The 17,786-nt window shown below is 39.5% G+C and overlaps 2 protein-coding genes across 3 annotated transcripts; one reads left to right on the plus strand and one right to left on the minus strand.

The window, feature by feature from the left end:
* Window positions 1-7,459: 7,459 nt before the first annotated feature.
* LOC115692419 (protein BIC1) lies at window positions 7,460-8,875 on the plus strand. The gene is made up of 2 exons (XM_030619260.2): window positions 7,460-8,147; window positions 8,404-8,875. The coding sequence occupies exons 1-2, from the start codon at window positions 7,657-7,659 to the stop codon at window positions 8,432-8,434; spliced, it is 522 nt and encodes a 173-aa protein (XP_030475120.2). The 5' UTR covers window positions 7,460-7,656; the 3' UTR covers window positions 8,435-8,875.
* An 85-nt stretch (window positions 8,876-8,960) lies between these two features.
* LOC115692418 (protein CIA1) lies at window positions 8,961-15,896 on the minus strand. Of its 2 annotated transcripts, XM_030619259.2 has the most exons (10): window positions 15,392-15,894; window positions 14,958-15,104; window positions 14,514-14,732; window positions 14,297-14,358; window positions 14,026-14,091; window positions 13,872-13,943; window positions 12,548-12,610; window positions 11,899-11,968; window positions 10,205-10,288; window positions 8,961-9,394 (listed from the first exon to the last, which is right to left on the minus strand). In XM_030619259.2, the coding sequence occupies exons 1-10, from the start codon at window positions 15,584-15,586 to the stop codon at window positions 9,320-9,322; spliced, it is 1,053 nt and encodes a 350-aa protein (XP_030475119.1). In that variant the 5' UTR covers window positions 15,587-15,894; the 3' UTR covers window positions 8,961-9,319. The 2 variants fall into 2 exon arrangements, with proteins under 2 accessions (XP_030475119.1, XP_056171316.1); XM_056315341.1 differs by lacking the exons at window positions 8,961-9,394; window positions 10,205-10,288; window positions 11,899-11,968 and adding an exon at window positions 11,989-12,183 and having other exon boundaries at window positions 15,392-15,896.
* Between the last annotated feature and the right edge of the window lie 1,890 nt (window positions 15,897-17,786).

Below are 17,786 nucleotides of genomic sequence, written 5' to 3' on the forward strand. Positions count from 1 at the left end.
CGGCATCGCCGCCAACTGCCGACGCTGACGTCAACGACGCACATATCTGGGTTAACCCAGATCCTGACCCGACCCGACCCAGTGACTCGGCGACCCTATTGACCATTGACCCGACCCGGTTAACCGTTGACCAGTCAACGATAGGATCAGTCAAATCGAACCGGTTCAAACCGGTCAAAATGACCCCAGCGTGGTTTTTTGGCCTGTACGAGCTCATTTGAACTCCGATTTTGGTGTTCTTAGTATCGGTGTGTTCATATCGGAATGCTCTACGTTATGGTATATTTGTATGACATGTTTACCGCACTTATGAATGTGAAAATGCATAATGAACCCTATGTATGTGTACTTTGGGGTATATTTTTTGGCATTTTCTCTAGTATTTTTCTATGATTTTCGAAATACAAGTGCTGGGTCACATGTATATGAATAAGCATTCACTATCTTAATATATCATGTATTATGAGTAATTCTTTTGTTCTGCATTCATTGTAGGAACAATGGTGCATACGAGACGCACTCCGATAATCCCAAGAACGGCGGCTCAAAAGGAGAGGCTTGAGAAACTTAAAATCAAGCTAGCTCTTTATCGATAGGATGCTGGTGATGACATGATGACACACATCATCAAGGTCAACAAAATGATACAATATATTATTTGGAACGGTTTCATAATGCCGGAATATGGGATGATCAAAGCCCTAAAATGCACTATTCTTGAGGAGTTGAGAAGAATGCTTGATAAGGTTAGGGAAACCTTAGAGGGCCCAAGCTATAAGATGCTTGTGGAGAATTTCCTACAAGAGTACATAAGGGTCGGGGTAAGGAAAACATCAACCCTTGCATTGAACGAGTCTCGGCGCAAACTGTGGCCCGAATCTAGAGATTTTCCGAGAGCCTTTATTTTTGTTCCAAAGAAAATGAAATTCCTTAAGGAATTTCATGAATATTTTCATGTCTGTGTTGAATAGGTACACTTGATGTTGTTCTTTTAGGATTTGGAATTACTTGTGTATATGTTTCAAGTTGATATTACATCTTTTTGAATATTTGTGAATATGTCATGAAATATATGGTTATGGAAATTTGTGGATTTTTATTTGATATAGCCATATTATATGGTATGTTATGTGGGAAGTTCTTAAAAGTTTGTGTAACTTTTGAAGAACTAAATTTTTATTTACATAAATAATTATGTTAATGATAATTTCAAATTGGAATTCTTAAACGATGATTGGGAACATAGCGACTTGTCGACTCTAAGACCTTTTGTGAAACTATTCATTAATGTGATTAGTTCATGTAATTATGATGTTGATGAAGCATCAATATAGGCATTAATAATTCGTGTGTATGCGTCTGAAATATTCAAATACAATGGCTTTAGCAATTAAGAACATAGTGGCCAAATTTAAAAAGGGAAAAAAATTGAATGGCGATAATTATGAGATTTGGAGTCTCAAAATTTAGTTTGTGCTGAAAGAGCAAGAGGCACTCGAAACTCTTAACCAGGTTATGGAAGAACCTGAAGATGGGACTACTGCCCAGCACAAAAGGGATAAAGATGCCTATGCTGCGTAGAAAAGGAAGAACTCTTTGGCTCGCATTTCGTTGCTAAGCAGCATGGACAATGATATCATGCGAGAGTTCAGATGTTTTAAGAACGCCAAAGACATGTGGGCCACACTGGCAACAAGATTTGGTCGAACTTCTGCAACCAAACTGAGATAACTCACTATTCGTTTTGACTCATACGAGATGTCTCATGGAAAGACCATGAAACAATATTTGAGGCAGATGTCAAATATGATAAGTGAGCTGAAGGATGCTAGTCACATACTCACTGATGAACAGCAAGTACAGGCAGTAATCCGCTCATTGCCTCAAAGCTAGGAGTATGAAGACCTTCGAGGATGCTTTCCAGCATCTTAAACCGGAAGAGGACTGCCTCCTAAAGGCTAAGCCGGAAAGCGACATTTACTTTGCTGGTTCTAGGTCGCATGGAGTTTTGGGGCTCCAAGCGGAAGTATCTTGCTGGGTTAAAGTAGTGGAAAGGTAAGGAAGCAAGTCCTTCAGGCAAGAAACCGAGGTTTAACCAATGGGAGAAAGGAAAGCGTCCTTTCAAGAAGAACATTTCAAGAGTGAAATGTTACAACTGTGACAAGAAAGGTCACTTTGCTCGCGACTGTGGTAAGCAAAAGAAGGTAGAAACCTTTAGCATTCACGAAAGTGCTACTTATGTGTCTAGTTCAGTATTTCTAACTGAATCTAATCCTTTGTGGACTGTAGACTCGGGAGCCACAGACTATGTAGCGAAGGATAGAGAAGCCTTCGTGGAATTCCAATGAGTTCCACAAGGAACGAAGTGGTATATGTTGGGAACAATTCCAGAGTGGAGGTTAGAGGCATTGGCACCTGTCAACTACTTATGCACGGTGGACGTACATTGTTCCTACATGATATGTTATTTGCTCTAGAAATTCGTCGGAACTTAGTTTTAGTGTTGATTTTAATAAGACTTGGTTTTAACGTAAACTTCCATAACATTGGTGTAGACTTGTCTTTAGGTACAAGTTATTATGATTGTGGATATTTTTTGAATGGTTTCACTGTATTAGATGTTAACTATTGTGAAGTTAAAGTTAGTTATTCCTTATTTACAACCTCTGATTCTTATGAGAATGATGTGAATGTGTGGCATGCTAGACTTTGTCATATTGGCCAACAAAGAATGAATAGATTTGGCCAAAGATGGCTCATTGGGCAATATTAAAAAGGTTGATTTGCCCATATGCAAGCATTACCTAAAAGGAAAAACAAACCATTTGGAAAAGAAACAAGAGCTGAGTTTCATTTGCAATTAATCCATACAGACATTTGTGGTCCAATGAATGTAAGAGCAAAGCATGGGGCTATTTATTTAATCACATTTATTGATGATCATACTCGATTCGAACATGTTGATTTGATTTCTCATAAGTCCGAGGCATTAAGTTGCTGTAAAAGATCTATGAGCTTAGTGGAAAATCAATTAGACAGAAAAATAAAAGTAAAAGTATTAAGATATGATCGAGGTCGAGAATAACTGTCTGATCAGTTCAGAATTTATTTGATAAAAAGCGAATAGAAAGGCAACTGACTATTCTACATACTCCTTAACAAAATGGTGTTGCAGAAAGGAGAAACAGAACCTTAATGAAAATGGTTAAGTCAATGATAGCACAAACTAAGTTACCTATCACCTTTTGGGGTGATGTTTTGTTAACCGCTGCCTATATACTTAATTGTGTGCCTTCTAAATCAGTTACTTCTACTCCATATGAGTTATGGACAGACAGAAAACCCGATTTAAGCTTTTTAAAACCTTTGGGTTATACTGTCTATACTCGTGAGTCCTCTCACAAGTATGAAAAATTAGGCCCAAGAGGCAAAAAGAGTATTTTCATAAGATACTCAGAGCACTCAAAAGAGTATGTGCTCATAGGTGAGCAAGAAAGCGGAAGTATAACTAAATTCGAATCACGGAATACTACATTCTTAGAGAATGAATTTCCTAAAAATGGCAAATTAGGTAGAAATTGCTTATTATATGAATTTGTGGATCGTGATAGTGAAGTCAGTGGGAGCATTGTGACAAGTGGGGAGTTCAGTGCAAACCAGTCTCAATTGCAACCACTTAATGAGACGACATCACTATTATTTAATCCGAGTGGAAGCGCAATGGAGCGTGGTGAATCATCAGGAATATAGCCTCCCATACGATTGTCAAGTCGTAATAGGATTCCTCATTGATGTTTTGACATCGATGGAGAAGCTTTCATGATCGCCCCACAGGATGAAGATGAGCCGAAGAATGTGAATAAGGTTATAATATGTCATAATAAGGAAAAATGGATGCATGCAATGGAAGAAGAAATGTAGTCATTAAGATCAAACCAAGTTTGGGAATTAGTTGACCTTCTAAAGAGACACAAAGCCATTGGAAACAAGTGGGTTCTCAAAATAAAGCGTAAGGCTAATGGCTCAGTAAAGAGGTATAAGGCTCGTCTTGTGGCGAAATGATATAATCAATAGAAAGGAGTTGATTTTGAATAAACTTTTTCTCCTGTGGTTAGATTTACCTCTATTCGTCTTATTATTCTGGCAATAGTAGCTAGTATGGATCTTGAATTACATCAAATGGATGTAAAGACTGCATTCCTCAATAGAGAATTATAGGAAGAAATTTATATGGAACAACCTATTGGCTTCATTACAAAAGGCAAAGAGCAAAAGGTGTGTCGACTATTGAGATTGATATATGACTTGAAGCAGTCTTCGAGACAATGATATATACGTTTTCACAATGCTATAATAGCATATGATTTTGTAATGATTAGTAAAGATAATTGTGTATATATCAAAAGATCCAAATATCAATTTGTGATCTTATCATTATATGTTAATGATATACTAATTGCCAGAAGTAATATGGAGTTTGATAATATAGTGAAGAGTTAGTTATCTTCCAATTTTGAGATGAAAGATATGGGTGAAACTGCATACATTCTTGGAATTAAGATTTCAAAAGATCGTTCAAGGAAATCTTTATCCCTTTCACAACAGACGTATGTGAATAAAATCCTTTAGTAGATAGTATGGATGTTGAATTACATTAAATGGATGTAAAGACTGCATTCCTCAATAGAGAATTATAGGAAGAAATTTATATGGAACAACCTGTTGGTTTCATTATAAAAGGCCAAAACCAAAAGGTGTGTCGACTATTGAGATCGATATATGGCCTTAAGCAGTCTTCGAGACAATGATGCATACGTTTTCACAATGCCATAATAGCATATGATTTTGTAATTATTAGTTAAGATAATTGTGTATATATCAAAAGATCCAACTATCAATTTGTGATATTATCATTATATGTTGATGATATACTAATTGCCAGAGGCAGTATGGAGTTTGTTAATATAGTGAAGAATTGGTTATCTTTCAATTTTGAGATGAAAGATATGGGTGAAGCTGCATACATTCTTGGAATTAAGATTTCAAGAGATCGTTCAAGGAAATATTTATCCCTTGCACAAGAGACGTATATGAATAAAATCCTTTAGCGATTTCGTATGCAAGATTGTAAATCAATAGACACTCATATTGCAAAGAGCGAAGCATTGAACGATAGAATGTGTCCTAAAACTCCACAAGAAAAGGAGCAAATGGAACAAGTTCCATATGCTAGTGCTGTCGGAAGTTTAATGTACGCTATGATATGTACGAGACCTAATATTTGTTATGCAATTGGAATGATAAGTAGATATCAATCTAATCCAGGTCAAGCACATTGGATTGCCATCAAAGGAATCCCAAGATATCTAAAGGGAAATGCTGACTATGCACTGACTTATCAAGGAAGTGATCTACACCTTGAAAGCTATATTGATGTTGACTGGGGAGGAGATTTAAAGGAAAGGAAATCTACCTATGGATATGTATTCTTACTGAATAATGGCGCCATATGTTGGAGCAGTAAGAAGCAACAGTGTGTGGCCTTATCCAAAATGGAAGCTGAGTTCGTGGCTCTATCAGTGGCGGCACAAAAAGCTGTTTGGCTTGGAAGATTTTTGGATCACTTAGGTGTTGCTGAGAATGCTGCAAACTTAGTATTAGTCTATTGTGATAGCCAAGCAGCGCAATAGTGTATACTAAGGATCCCATGTACTATGAAAAGACCAAACATATAGATATCAAATATAACTATATCAAGGACATGATTGCACGAAAGGAAGTGAATGTGCAGTACATATCTACGCAAAGGATGATAGCAGATCTTATGACGAATCCGATTCCTAGAGAAGTTTTCCATGGTCATGTGAGATTTTTAGGACTATGTAAAATATGATGCACTGAATATTATAATTTTCCCTAGATGTCCACTATTAATGAAGTTTGTTATTATCAATGCCTATGAGTTTATATAACGTTTATGAATGTTGATGCTAAGTGCATTATATTAAATAGGTATATCGGACAGATGAGATATTAGCTCACTCACATGGGTAATCACCTCTACTCATTGTGTGATGAATAGAGATGAGACCGTTTTAAGCTTGTTATCTAGGTGATAATTGAAAGCTCAAGCTTGAAGCATAGACGTTGCTTTAACAAAATGTTAAGATGATGACATATAGATTGTTATATCCGAAAGTGAAACATATTTCACTTTATCTGTCTTTAATGCCAAATGTGAGTTATGATAAATGCTTATGAATATAGTAGATTTGTGAACTCAAGTTAGACATTAAGTATATCTGAACTATCATCTATACGGTATTGAGAGTAAAGACATACGCTCTATGGGAAAGGACAGAATACCGTAATACGTATTTCATATTACGTATGTCTGGGATGACCGATAAGTGTTGGCAAAAGTTATGATCTCAACTTTTTAAGCCATGTGAGACTCTTGAGGAAAATAGTTCCTCAATTAAGTACCCTCACGACTCTTACTTATTCTCAAAATTTTTATTCAGTGTTTACTATCTTAGGATGTTGCTGATGATCATTACAATTCAGTCTAACGGGGCATTTCTAGAAAAGCAAGCTGGACTAAAATGTAGAGGTTTAAGGAAAGAGGAAGATCAATTTGTTTTATAATGTCACATTTTTTTTTTGTATTCACAAGTCGACCAATTATGATTTTCAATAAATCATAGTTGTGAATACAATATATGATATACTAAAAGAGATCAAGAGAGATACAAATATGACTGATTGATATGGGGAACTGCATACTAATTCTACTTTAGATAATGCTTAATTTACCTGTTATATTTTACCAACAGATGTATAGCAACGAGCTTTCGAAGTATACTGGTCGCACAAATTATTTGCCAATATGAACTTTGTAAAGAAGAGAGTTGTGCTTAGCCCATCATGGACAAGTGGGAAATGAAAGGCATAATGGGTGGGCCACTCAAGATGGGCCAAACCTGGTCCATGAACCACAAAAGCCCACAATGTGGTTATTTGCCTCTTACTATAAATAGTAGACCCTCCTTGGAAAACCAACGTGATTTTTCACGAATGCGTAATAACACACCTCTTCTGGTTTTCCTTCGGAATGCAAATGAGTACAAAAGACAATCGAAAATCACTCTCAAGTGTAAAAGGCATTTAATCCGTGGCAATATCAGGTATGTTTGTTATGTGATATGCCTATACGATTAGTGATATAAGTTGATGATCATTAAACACGTTTATCATTTTAATTGAACACATTTCGAATATGTCGACAGGAGAATGAGTTTTTCTAATACCTTCCCACGGAGCAGGTCGACCCAGGTGACCCTGACCCTCTCTCTCTGGTGCATCAAGGGACTTGAAAGAAAGCCACACAAAATGGAATTCAGTCAGGAAAAAGACACGTACACTTGTCACATACCATTAAAAAAAGGGGGGGGCTGCTGGACGACGTGTCGACTACCGTCCCACCCATTTCTCTTCCCTCTTATTCCCACACACTCTCTCAAGCTCTTGCCAATCTTCTCAAGCACGAAGGAGATCTGCAGCAGGGGTCGGATCAAGAACTGGAGCAGAGCCAAGACCTCACAAGAATCAAGAAGAGCAAACACTGGCCGTTCATTCAATTCGTCCACTTCCCACATGAGGAAAGAAGACAGTGAAATGAGTGCCCAAGAAGGTTCCGGTTCGGCTCAGTCCGATGCATCAATGCCCTCCTCTCCTGCAGAAACCCACCAGTCTATTCATGGGGATGACCCCGAGGGTAACTTTGACGTAAATGACGGGCGGAGTTCATCACCAGCAACTCATGAGGAGACCAAGAACGATGAAGAAGTAAGCGTGCGACTCCAAGCATTGGCCGACTACTCCTTGTGCCTGGACGGTTCAAATGAAGAAGGTAAGGAAGAAGATAAAGGAATGAATGGGCGGGAGAGGCTGAAGAGACATCGGGTCGAAGTCGTGGGTCGGGCTTGGATTCCCGAGATATGGGGTCAGGAGGAGCTGCTGAAGGATTGGGTGGATTGCTCCGCGTTCGAGGCCTCGTTCATGCCCGCGAAAATCACGTCGGCCAAGGCGGCTTTGGTTGAAGAGGGAAGAAGAGCTAACTCCGGTGGACTGAGAATAGAGAACAGGTGCTAAGATTTTTCCACTGTTTTTCTTCTTTGGGCTTTTGCTGTCTTTCAGATTTGGAGCTGAGAAGAGAAGTGCAAGTGTAATCATAATTACTTTCCGATTGACCTTGGCAATGTGTCGTGTATTGTCGAACCAGGAAGATGCATAATGTTCAAGTGATTTTTGGGAATTGCTTTTCTTCCTTCTTTTGTTTGCTTTGTAGAGGGTACTATACAAGCCTAGCAGATAAGAGTTCCAACGTGCTGTTTTATTCAGGGACACGTTCCGTGAAATGCAAGAAAAGTAGTGATGGTTTTGGCTCCTATCCATGTCCGGTTTGGTGGGAATGCAATGGGAGTTTTGAGGACATTGCACAATATAACGACATTTGGATCGATGATTCGCCAAACGCCAGAGGAGAGCTCGTAAAGAGCGAGATGGTGACTTTTCCGGATGAAGCGACTGGCGTAGAAACCGTTATTCAGGACCAGTAGAATTGTTGTATCGAGAGATCGAGATCAGCACAAGAATACAAGCATAATCTACTTCTGAATCCTTGGCTCCGCCATTGTCAATGTGCAATTGACAAAGCGTGAACCTCTGCTTCTAGTGTATGGAGGGGGCAGCAAATATCAATCCTTTTTTGGGCCACAAAGTAACTATAGCAGGAAAGAGAGAAACAAGCACTGGTCTGTTGCATATGTTGCTCCTGTATGTCCTCAAAGCAAAATGACCTGTTTATCTACTACCAACATGATCATGGATCGTTATAGTCTCCGCTTCGAATATGCAATAGCGAAAGATAATAAACAAAACAAAGAAAAAGGAATGTCTCCCACAAAATTTTGATTAGTCTGTTGACTGCAGAATATATGTATGGTTTACACAGCCAAACTAGAAGAGAACCCAGCAAATGGCAGAACAGGGGGAAAAATTCTCCCCGAAACCGTGCACCCAAAGACATCCCTTCAGCTGGGCTACAAGCACAAATTTTCCTCATCTTCATTCTCATCTCTGTTTTTCTCCCTGGCCAAACTTGGGTAAAATCTGATCAACGGCATTCTCTTATCCCAAGGCGAGACATTTGAAATGAAACTCTATATATTTCTTCTAAGGTTTGAACATTTTGGAGAGCTTTTTACATAACTATGACATGATACCTATGGAAATTCACCGACAGTGTGATACATAGCTATCCAATCACAGGCACAAGCTCCCATATTTTTACCATCCCGTCGTCACTTGCAGATGCAAGAAAGCGGTTTTCCTGGAAATAACAGTTGTAAGTGCATAATATTGCGGCAATATTAATATGAAAAATCAAACAGAAGCAATCAAGCATTGTAGCTAACAGAATCAACAAACCCACAATAGCCCACCCCCAACAGAAACCCCCCCCTTTTTTCCCAACCTCCAAAACACACAGAACCAGAGAGAGAGAGAGAGAGGAGAAGAAGAAGAAGAAGAAGAAGGAAGCCCAGGCCAACCAAGAAACTGAGAACAAAAGACAAATTTGCACGGGAAAACCAATAAGTAGTTAGAGATAAATTGACGAGAGATTTCCCCAATGCAGTGTTTCTTACATTATCTTCTAAACCTGTTTCGACAGTCTAATCTTTTTTCATTCTCATCATTTTAGGTAATGAAGGGGGAAGATAATACAAAGAACACCAAGCAAGAAGCTGCCTAGTGTACTCTCTTCGTCTCAGTATATTTAATTACTAAAAGACAATTTTGAGTTTGAGATTTTTCTTTTTCTTGGTATTCCTGCAGAATAAAGCAAAGAATAATCTCCATACAGCGGTTAATGGTCATCATGAATACTTCCACCATAGGCATGAGCAAGATCTAAAAATTACAGCAAGGAAAGACCAAATTTCCAGCAAGCACCTTGTAATACACTAAAAATATTGTAGTCAGTTAAATCTTTAATATGAGTCCACATTCAGGTCAACTCGCATTCCTAATACGATAAGATGATTACATTCAACCGCAATCTGACTTTACAATCAAGCAAAAATAGACGTCTCTATTGAATGCATATGCCTATACGGAACTCAGAGAGAGAGAGACTTACACCGGGGCTCCACCTTACTGAGTTCACATCCATATCATGGGCCTTTTCATTTCTTAGAATCATTTTGTGTGAAGGTCCATCAACCTGAGATAGATGTGAGAAGGTTGATGAGGTAATCTGTGTTTTTGAGTTCAAAAGGCAAAAGGACGCATAGTCGTCAATCCAAAAGATTCAGTAGATCAAGTAAAGGCCCTACTGCATAATCACAAAGTTTGCTTATTGAATATTTCACGAGTTGGATTTAATGCAATATCCATCAACTTCGTAGTCAGGTAACAAAAAAGACTCTAGATAAATGTAACCACAAAGTGAAGACGATTAGTTCTGCATTTGATTGCCAAAACTACATGGTCATGGAAAATGTCTAAGGATTCATAGGACAACCCAGCAAAGTATGAAGTGAGCAGCCTTGTTGACCAGTCTACAACAAAAACCCAAAGAAGAACTTGCATCTAACAGAGATTTCAGATTATTTTAGAGAGGAAAGACCTTGGTTTGTCAATCCTCCCAACTGATCCCTCAGTGCAAAAGTATTGAGTGTTTAACGCTGCGACTGGAGCATTCTTGCAAAGTTCCAAATTTCGAAAATGAATGTTGAAATGTCCCTCAGCTAGGCAGAGCCTCAAGATTTCGCCGGTTTGGTCTAATATCCATTTATAAATAGGAATTTCCAAGCTTATTTATAGAAATTGAGGCATATGCCTAAAAAAAGTTGTTCGACTAAACAAGGGCTATGTTCTAGTGCAAGTAGCTGACATTCTCAGACAATGGTCGAGGGAAAACATAAGATCATTGAAGGGGCAATGTCAGTAATGCTTGCACATTGAGCCAAGACAGGGACCAGAGATCGAAATCAAACATGTTGACTTTTGTGAACCAGATTCAGATGCCTAAATTGTAGAACAAACTGAATGCTGAACGGGCAGATGGCACACGCTTCTAACAATGTCTCATCCACAGTTTCATTTATTGTCCAAAAAATAGATGGTCACTTCAAAATTTTACTTGCAAAGATCATTAGTTGAGGAAATTAAGATATGACAGCAGGATATTTTAACTTTCAAATGTTAATACTTTTTCTCTTTGAACATATGTTAATATTAGAGCAAGCGAAATTCCAGTTTGATTGAATGGTGTTGCATGTGTAAAGCATACAGGGAATTCACTGCTTTTTCATCAAGATTTTGTTCAACATTTTTGGCATTTCAGTTTCGATTCCTCGGAATATAGGGTTAGTCAAAGTCAGTTCTGTAATTGTTTCAGTGCTGGATCTTTTCTTCCTGTTCTCTCCTTTCCAAATTGGCTCGGACTCTTGGAGTGCCGCTCCTCTTCGCCTCGTGTGCAATTGGAAGGAAAGAACTAAAAAATTATCGGAAGAATCCAAATCTTCTCAGATTCCTTTTTTGCTTATTTGAAGTACTTATGGATTTCATGTTCTAATAATTTTAGGAAATAGTGTGGTCCTGTCAGTTTCTTACCTCTTCTTGTATATTCCTGATGTACTTGAACAATTCTCTATTAAGAAATTTTTCATCTAATAAAAGAAGGTTAACATTGACCAAACCTGTTAATCACTTAAGAGAAGCCATCTAAACATTAACATTTCGGAAGCTCCATAAATAGGGGAACAATATAGGAGGAACTGTTAAAAGAAAAGATTAAGTCATGAAGATATGGTGAGGTATAATACTTACTGAACCATCTTTACTCTCAACAAAAAATCGGATAGCATCATCTGCAGCCCCAGTGGCGATAATTCCTTCCCTGTAACATTCAAGAATCATAACACTATAAATCAGCAACTCTTAACATAAGAGGCAATCCATGTCAACGCATTTCACATTAACCAAGAAAGCAAAATCCAAATTATTTCAAGAAGTGCCCATAAAATTCTTTCTATCTCAATTCCTAACTTGTCAGGTTGAAGCCCCTCGTATTCTTGACTTTGCTCCTAATAATTCTTGCCCTTGCCTGTTATACTGGTACTTGGAAAACAAACAAACTTATCATGCTACATAGCAATTCATTTGGGAAGATCTTGCGGGATAGTTCCTAAAATCAACAGTCATTGTCCATGATTAACTGATACATGCACTACGGAACAACTAGGGAGATGTTGGGAAATAATATACTTTGGACCGATAACTACAACATCATCCAGCTTATACCCAAACCAATTCTTCAGAAGTTGAAAGATATGTTAGAGATCACCACTTAACTTGCATCACCAAGATTTTTCTGACTTAACATTTACAAGGCTAAGAGGAACTGATAAGAAGAAAATATGCAGATATAATCTCAAACTAAGTAAAAATATATTCATCAAAGTATCGATATCGCTACCTGGACCAATGAACAGAAAAGATGGTTCGATCATGGTAACCAGAGAGAGTGCAGAGATGACTCCTGGAGAAAAGAGAGAAAGCAAATTATATGATTGCAATGAAGATTTAGCAGTAGCTAGAAACCATCTAGTAAACGAATGGGACTAGTGTTAAAGCAAATCTTCCATCAGTCAATATGTACATTTGAAAGATCATACAGTCAAACAACACGTATTACTTTTCTACAATACAATTTCATAGTATTGTGGTTCAAAATTTAATCTAAAGCCAGACCGCAATAACCATAACATAAAAACTGCACGCACGGTCCGTACAAATAGCATAATCACCAAACAGTCATCTCAACCATGTGAAGCGCATTACATGGGCTAGATATATCACTGGCCCGAAAAGGTTGTTGCATTGCCTTTCCATTTAAGCAAGATTTACCAATTAGGATGGAGGACAGAAAGAGAACAATGACCTCAGCAACATAGACATAGAGGAACAGAGAGATCGCACCGAGATCAACCTTTGATGGAGTGAGAGAGGCTTCCATCACTGCCATCATGGTAATTAACCGCGATAACCATGGTTTTGTCACCACTCTCCACCCCGGCCCTCACCTCTCTCTGTGTTGACATAGCATAGGGCTTCTTATAATACTATTTTTAATTTTTTTTTCTCTGGATATAACAAGTAGTATCCACAGTTATCACATTCCGATGGTACTTCTCGTCAGGGCTATATCCTATCTCAACTCCAAAGGCCTCGCCAAAAGTCTGTTGGGATAAAAATTATTTTATTCGGGCTTATACTCAGCCAAACAAACACAGCTTTATGCCTTTAATGCTAAGCAACTAGAAGAGGGTATCAGAATATCCAACTCAAAACTTAAGTTATTAGGTGGAAGAAGACTACATGAATATAAGACCCATTGAAATCAATAGATAAGCAATGTTAATATACTTCAAAACCCTCTCTCACGTACAAATCGGACTAAGAACAGTACGTGGAATTGATGAACGGAGAGACGCAGATGCGAAATAAACTTTGGGTGAAACTTGGCTCAAATATCATATTAGAATATCTAACTCAAAAGCTTAAGTTATTAGATGGAGAGACACTGCATGAATAGAAGACTCATTAAACTTCATAACCAAGCATTGCAGGATATATTTTAACTGACTGATTGACAGGAGCAAGAATTGAAACATGGCATAGGAAAATAAGATTCAAAATCCTTAAAAAAATTATCAAACTTTCTTATCATAATCTCCCATACTAGCTGCAACTCTTCACAATCGCAAAAATTAAATGCTTATAGTTGGTCTCTTCCTCACCAAGGTGCATAGCCATCACCAGACATCATCTTTCTGCTGTCTGTCTCCCATATCTTTATCGTGAGATCATCACTGCAACATACTCAAATTGTTAGCAGCAGTCTCTTTCTAATTAGTTTAATACAGAGATACTGAAAACGGAACTCTAGCATACCTACACGTAACCATTTTGTCTCCAGCAGTGTTAAAGGAAAGAGCCCAAACGGTAGATGTATGACCACTAACAGGAGAAGCAATCATGTAAACCAAAAATTATCACAAAACAGAAAGACGTATTGTTTCAACATGCTATGTAATACAGGTACTGTCGAAAGTGCCATCACATGCATATAGAAAGGACTACACTGGTCACACATGGAAGGAGCCAACTTTCACAAAGGACGAACAAAGAACAGAAACAAAAGATGATTATAGAAGTGAGGTACCCATTAGCTTCACTTATGGTTTGAACACAATGCCAGTCATCATCACCATCCTCTGCCCAAATCTGCAAGAAAAATTGCACGCACCAAGTCTTTAATCTCCAGACCAAACTCATATCCGGGATAACCAACGGCAGCGAAGCCAGTGGGAAAATTCGTTCTCGACTTTCTTCAGCAGCAGCATTAGCAAAGACAACAGAATTTTAAAGCAAAGAAGTACCTTAATAGTGTTGTCATAGCTACAAGAAAAGAGTATATCCATGGTTGGGTGCCACTGGACCATCTTCACATCTTGTGTGTGTCCTTGCAACACTGAGGCACACTCAAACTCATTCCCTGGCAACACTTCCCAAATCCAAACAGATCTATCTCGGCCACATGTCGCAAGTAAGGACCCTGACGCATTCCAACACACGCTTTTGACTTCATTTTCATGACCCTATAGCACATAGACAAGTAAAAAGTCTACTTCAAATTTATTAGAACCATGAATTAACCAGCAAATCATATACGGAAGGAATCTACGTTTCAAGAACCAGCAAATGCCGAGTGGGAGGGGAAAAGAGAAGGGTACATATGGCATACAAGATCGTCACGCAACAAAAGCTTAGCAAGTCCAATGGTGCATAATTTTAACAATCGAAGTGCAAAACCATAGTTATACCTCTAATGTAGAAACACATTCGAAATCACCCCCAACATTTTCCCAAATCGCAGTGGTGGCGTCGAAGCTCCCAGTGGCTAATAACTTCCCCGAAGGCGACCAAGCACAAGACCTAACAGTCCTAGTGTGCGTCTCATCCAAAACCGCCTGCAAGTTCCAACTCAAGATTACTGTACAAAGCGCACTACTACAATCCACGAAATTTGGAAATCAAACCCTTTCATGTTTTGCAAACTACTCTACCAGGGAACAAGCACTCAACTTCATATCTTACAATCCCGCAGCCCGATTACAAAGGAACTCGCACATGATAATGACGAACATTCCCTCAAGCTCGGCCGCAGTTCGACCATTCCGAGGTTCATCACTCGACAATCAATCAACTAGCTTCCAATAAATCGTAACCACAGGAAAGCGCGACAACAAAAACCGACCTTGCAGGACCACGAGGAAGACGAGGGGTTCTGCTCCCAGACGCGGACCGTCTTGTCGCCGCTGCAGGAGGCGAGCATCGCGGGGACGCCGGCCGCGCCGGTGGCCGGGTTCCACGCTACGCTCCACACCCTATCGGCGTGGCCCTCCAGCTTCTGCAGCTCCTTGAGCGACCACTCGCCGTCGTGCGACTCCATCGGCCACCGACGGAGCGGGAGATCGAGGGGCGGGTCGTCGAACGATCGGACTTCCGGCGACCGGGGGAGGGTGGGGGAGCTCGCGAGGCGGCGGGTGAGTACGCGCCGCCGCAGTGAGGAGGAGGAGGTGGTGGCGGTCCGATGGGGGGCGGGCGGAGGACTGATCTGACGGTGGGGGGGAGCGTGGAGCGAACGTGTCTTTGAATTATTGCGACATGGCGTGTCGGATTTCCCGGAGAAAAAGAGAAACAAAGAGAAGTGACACTTTCCCTGCCTCCTTTTTCCTTCTTTTGTTTTTCCACTCTCTGTTTTTGGCCTTTTCCTTCTTGATAATCCGAAATTATAGGCTGATTATCATGATGAGCATAGTTTCATAATAAAATCGGAAATCGGAACCGGAAGACCGAATCAATTCCAGATTCTAGGAAGGAAGGTTCCGGTTCCCACTTCGGTTCCCGATTCAAAAACCCTAAATCCCTAATTTTCTTCCTCCGTTCCCCAATTTGCTTTCTTTATTTTTTTTTTTTTATAATCTTATAGGCGAAAATTTAAGAATCTCTTTCAAACATTAAAACCGGGAACTGGAGAACCAAACCGATTCCAGATTCTAGGAAGGGAGGTCTGGTTTTCGGTTCAGTTCCCGATTCCTATTCGGATTGAAAACCCTAAAATCCTTAATTTTCTTCCTCCGTTCCCCAATTTGCTTTCTTTTGTTTTTATATTCTCACAGGCAAAAATTAAGAATCTCTTTCGAGAATGACATGACTTCTCATTTTAATTGCATTTATTTGGACTGTAATATCAGTAAAACTAGTATTTTGTATTTCTTTGGTGAACGACAAGTTTGTTCGGTACTCAATAGACCAAGAACGCTATGGAGGTTCCTTATTTTTCATTGTTACCTCTTTGGTTGGCAAGGTTGTGTATTCATCTGCTGAGTTTATTTGTGACATCCCGAACCTGCCCCTTTCAAGAGGAATCCTCTAGTTCTCAATAGTCATCAAATTTTTCGCAGGCAGAAGATGCTTCTTTCTAAGGTCAACATTTATAACATGAATATGATATAGAAAACATAGAAATGCAAGGACGTACAAGTGATGAAATTTACCATTCATCTTAATTAATAACAAGGGTGATACAAGGGGGTGAGTTGCACTCGGGGAGACTATCTACAGGAGCTACTCCAACCCGAACTATCCACATGGACCCACCAACCACATCAAAATCAAAAGCTATTACCCAAACACACAATTCTATCCCAAAAAGTGTCAGTCGTGTCTTTCCAAAAATGGTCCTTCCCACTCCTCGATACTGGCCTCACACAACCCAACTACTAGCATCGCCAACCGCTTCATCCTGCCCCGGGTGTGGGAGAGGTCCCACCGGCCGTCCACCAGCATGAACATAGATGGCTACAAACTCCAAAAGTATGGGTCTTAATGGGAACCCAATATCTACGGTCAGAATAGAGATACACTTAAAAAAAGACTATCCCTGGGAAATCAGGATCCATGAACTCAGGCAGATGACTCTCGAAATCGGCGGATGCTCCATAACTAATGAAGGTCGATGTGGGAAGCATCGGCATGGCTATATATCTGTAAAAAGTTATCAACAATAAACGGTGAGCGAAAGCTCAGTAAAATAAACTCTATCACTCTATACTAAATAGATAATGTCAAGCATATCAACAGGATCAATCAGATAGACAACTAAACCAATCAATAAGCCAGCCATAGCATGCATAGACTCCCTTTTCTTTCTCCGCTACCAATCATCGGGCATTAAGATCACAAATCAATGAAACAAGCGATAACACGAGCATACGACGCATGCATTTTACGTCATTAATCAAACTTTAATCTCCACTCCAAGGCACATGTCCGATGCGCTCCTCGGCCACGCAAGGAGGAACATCCCATCTAGCAGTATTCAATGCGCCCTCCGGTCTACCGCAATATACGCCAGTATTCTCATCGGCTCGCGTGGGCTTCGTAGTCCACTAATCACGGCATCCCGATCATACTCCCAGGGCATCTAGGGCATAGCTCCTCCTAAGCATCGTAGTCGACTGACCACGGCATCCCACATTCCTTACGACTCCTCAAGGCATCGTCGTATGTAAATTGATGGCATCAATTCATCTCTTAGTCACACATTCACACGCACAAGCGATCTTTTCATTTATCACATGCATAGT

This window comes from Syzygium oleosum, unplaced genomic scaffold, assembly GCF_021117445.2.
Source record: "Syzygium oleosum isolate NSW1041296 unplaced genomic scaffold, Sole_v2.1 Sole_v2.10, whole genome shotgun sequence".
NCBI classification, from domain to species: Eukaryota; Viridiplantae; Streptophyta; class Magnoliopsida; order Myrtales; family Myrtaceae; genus Syzygium; species Syzygium oleosum.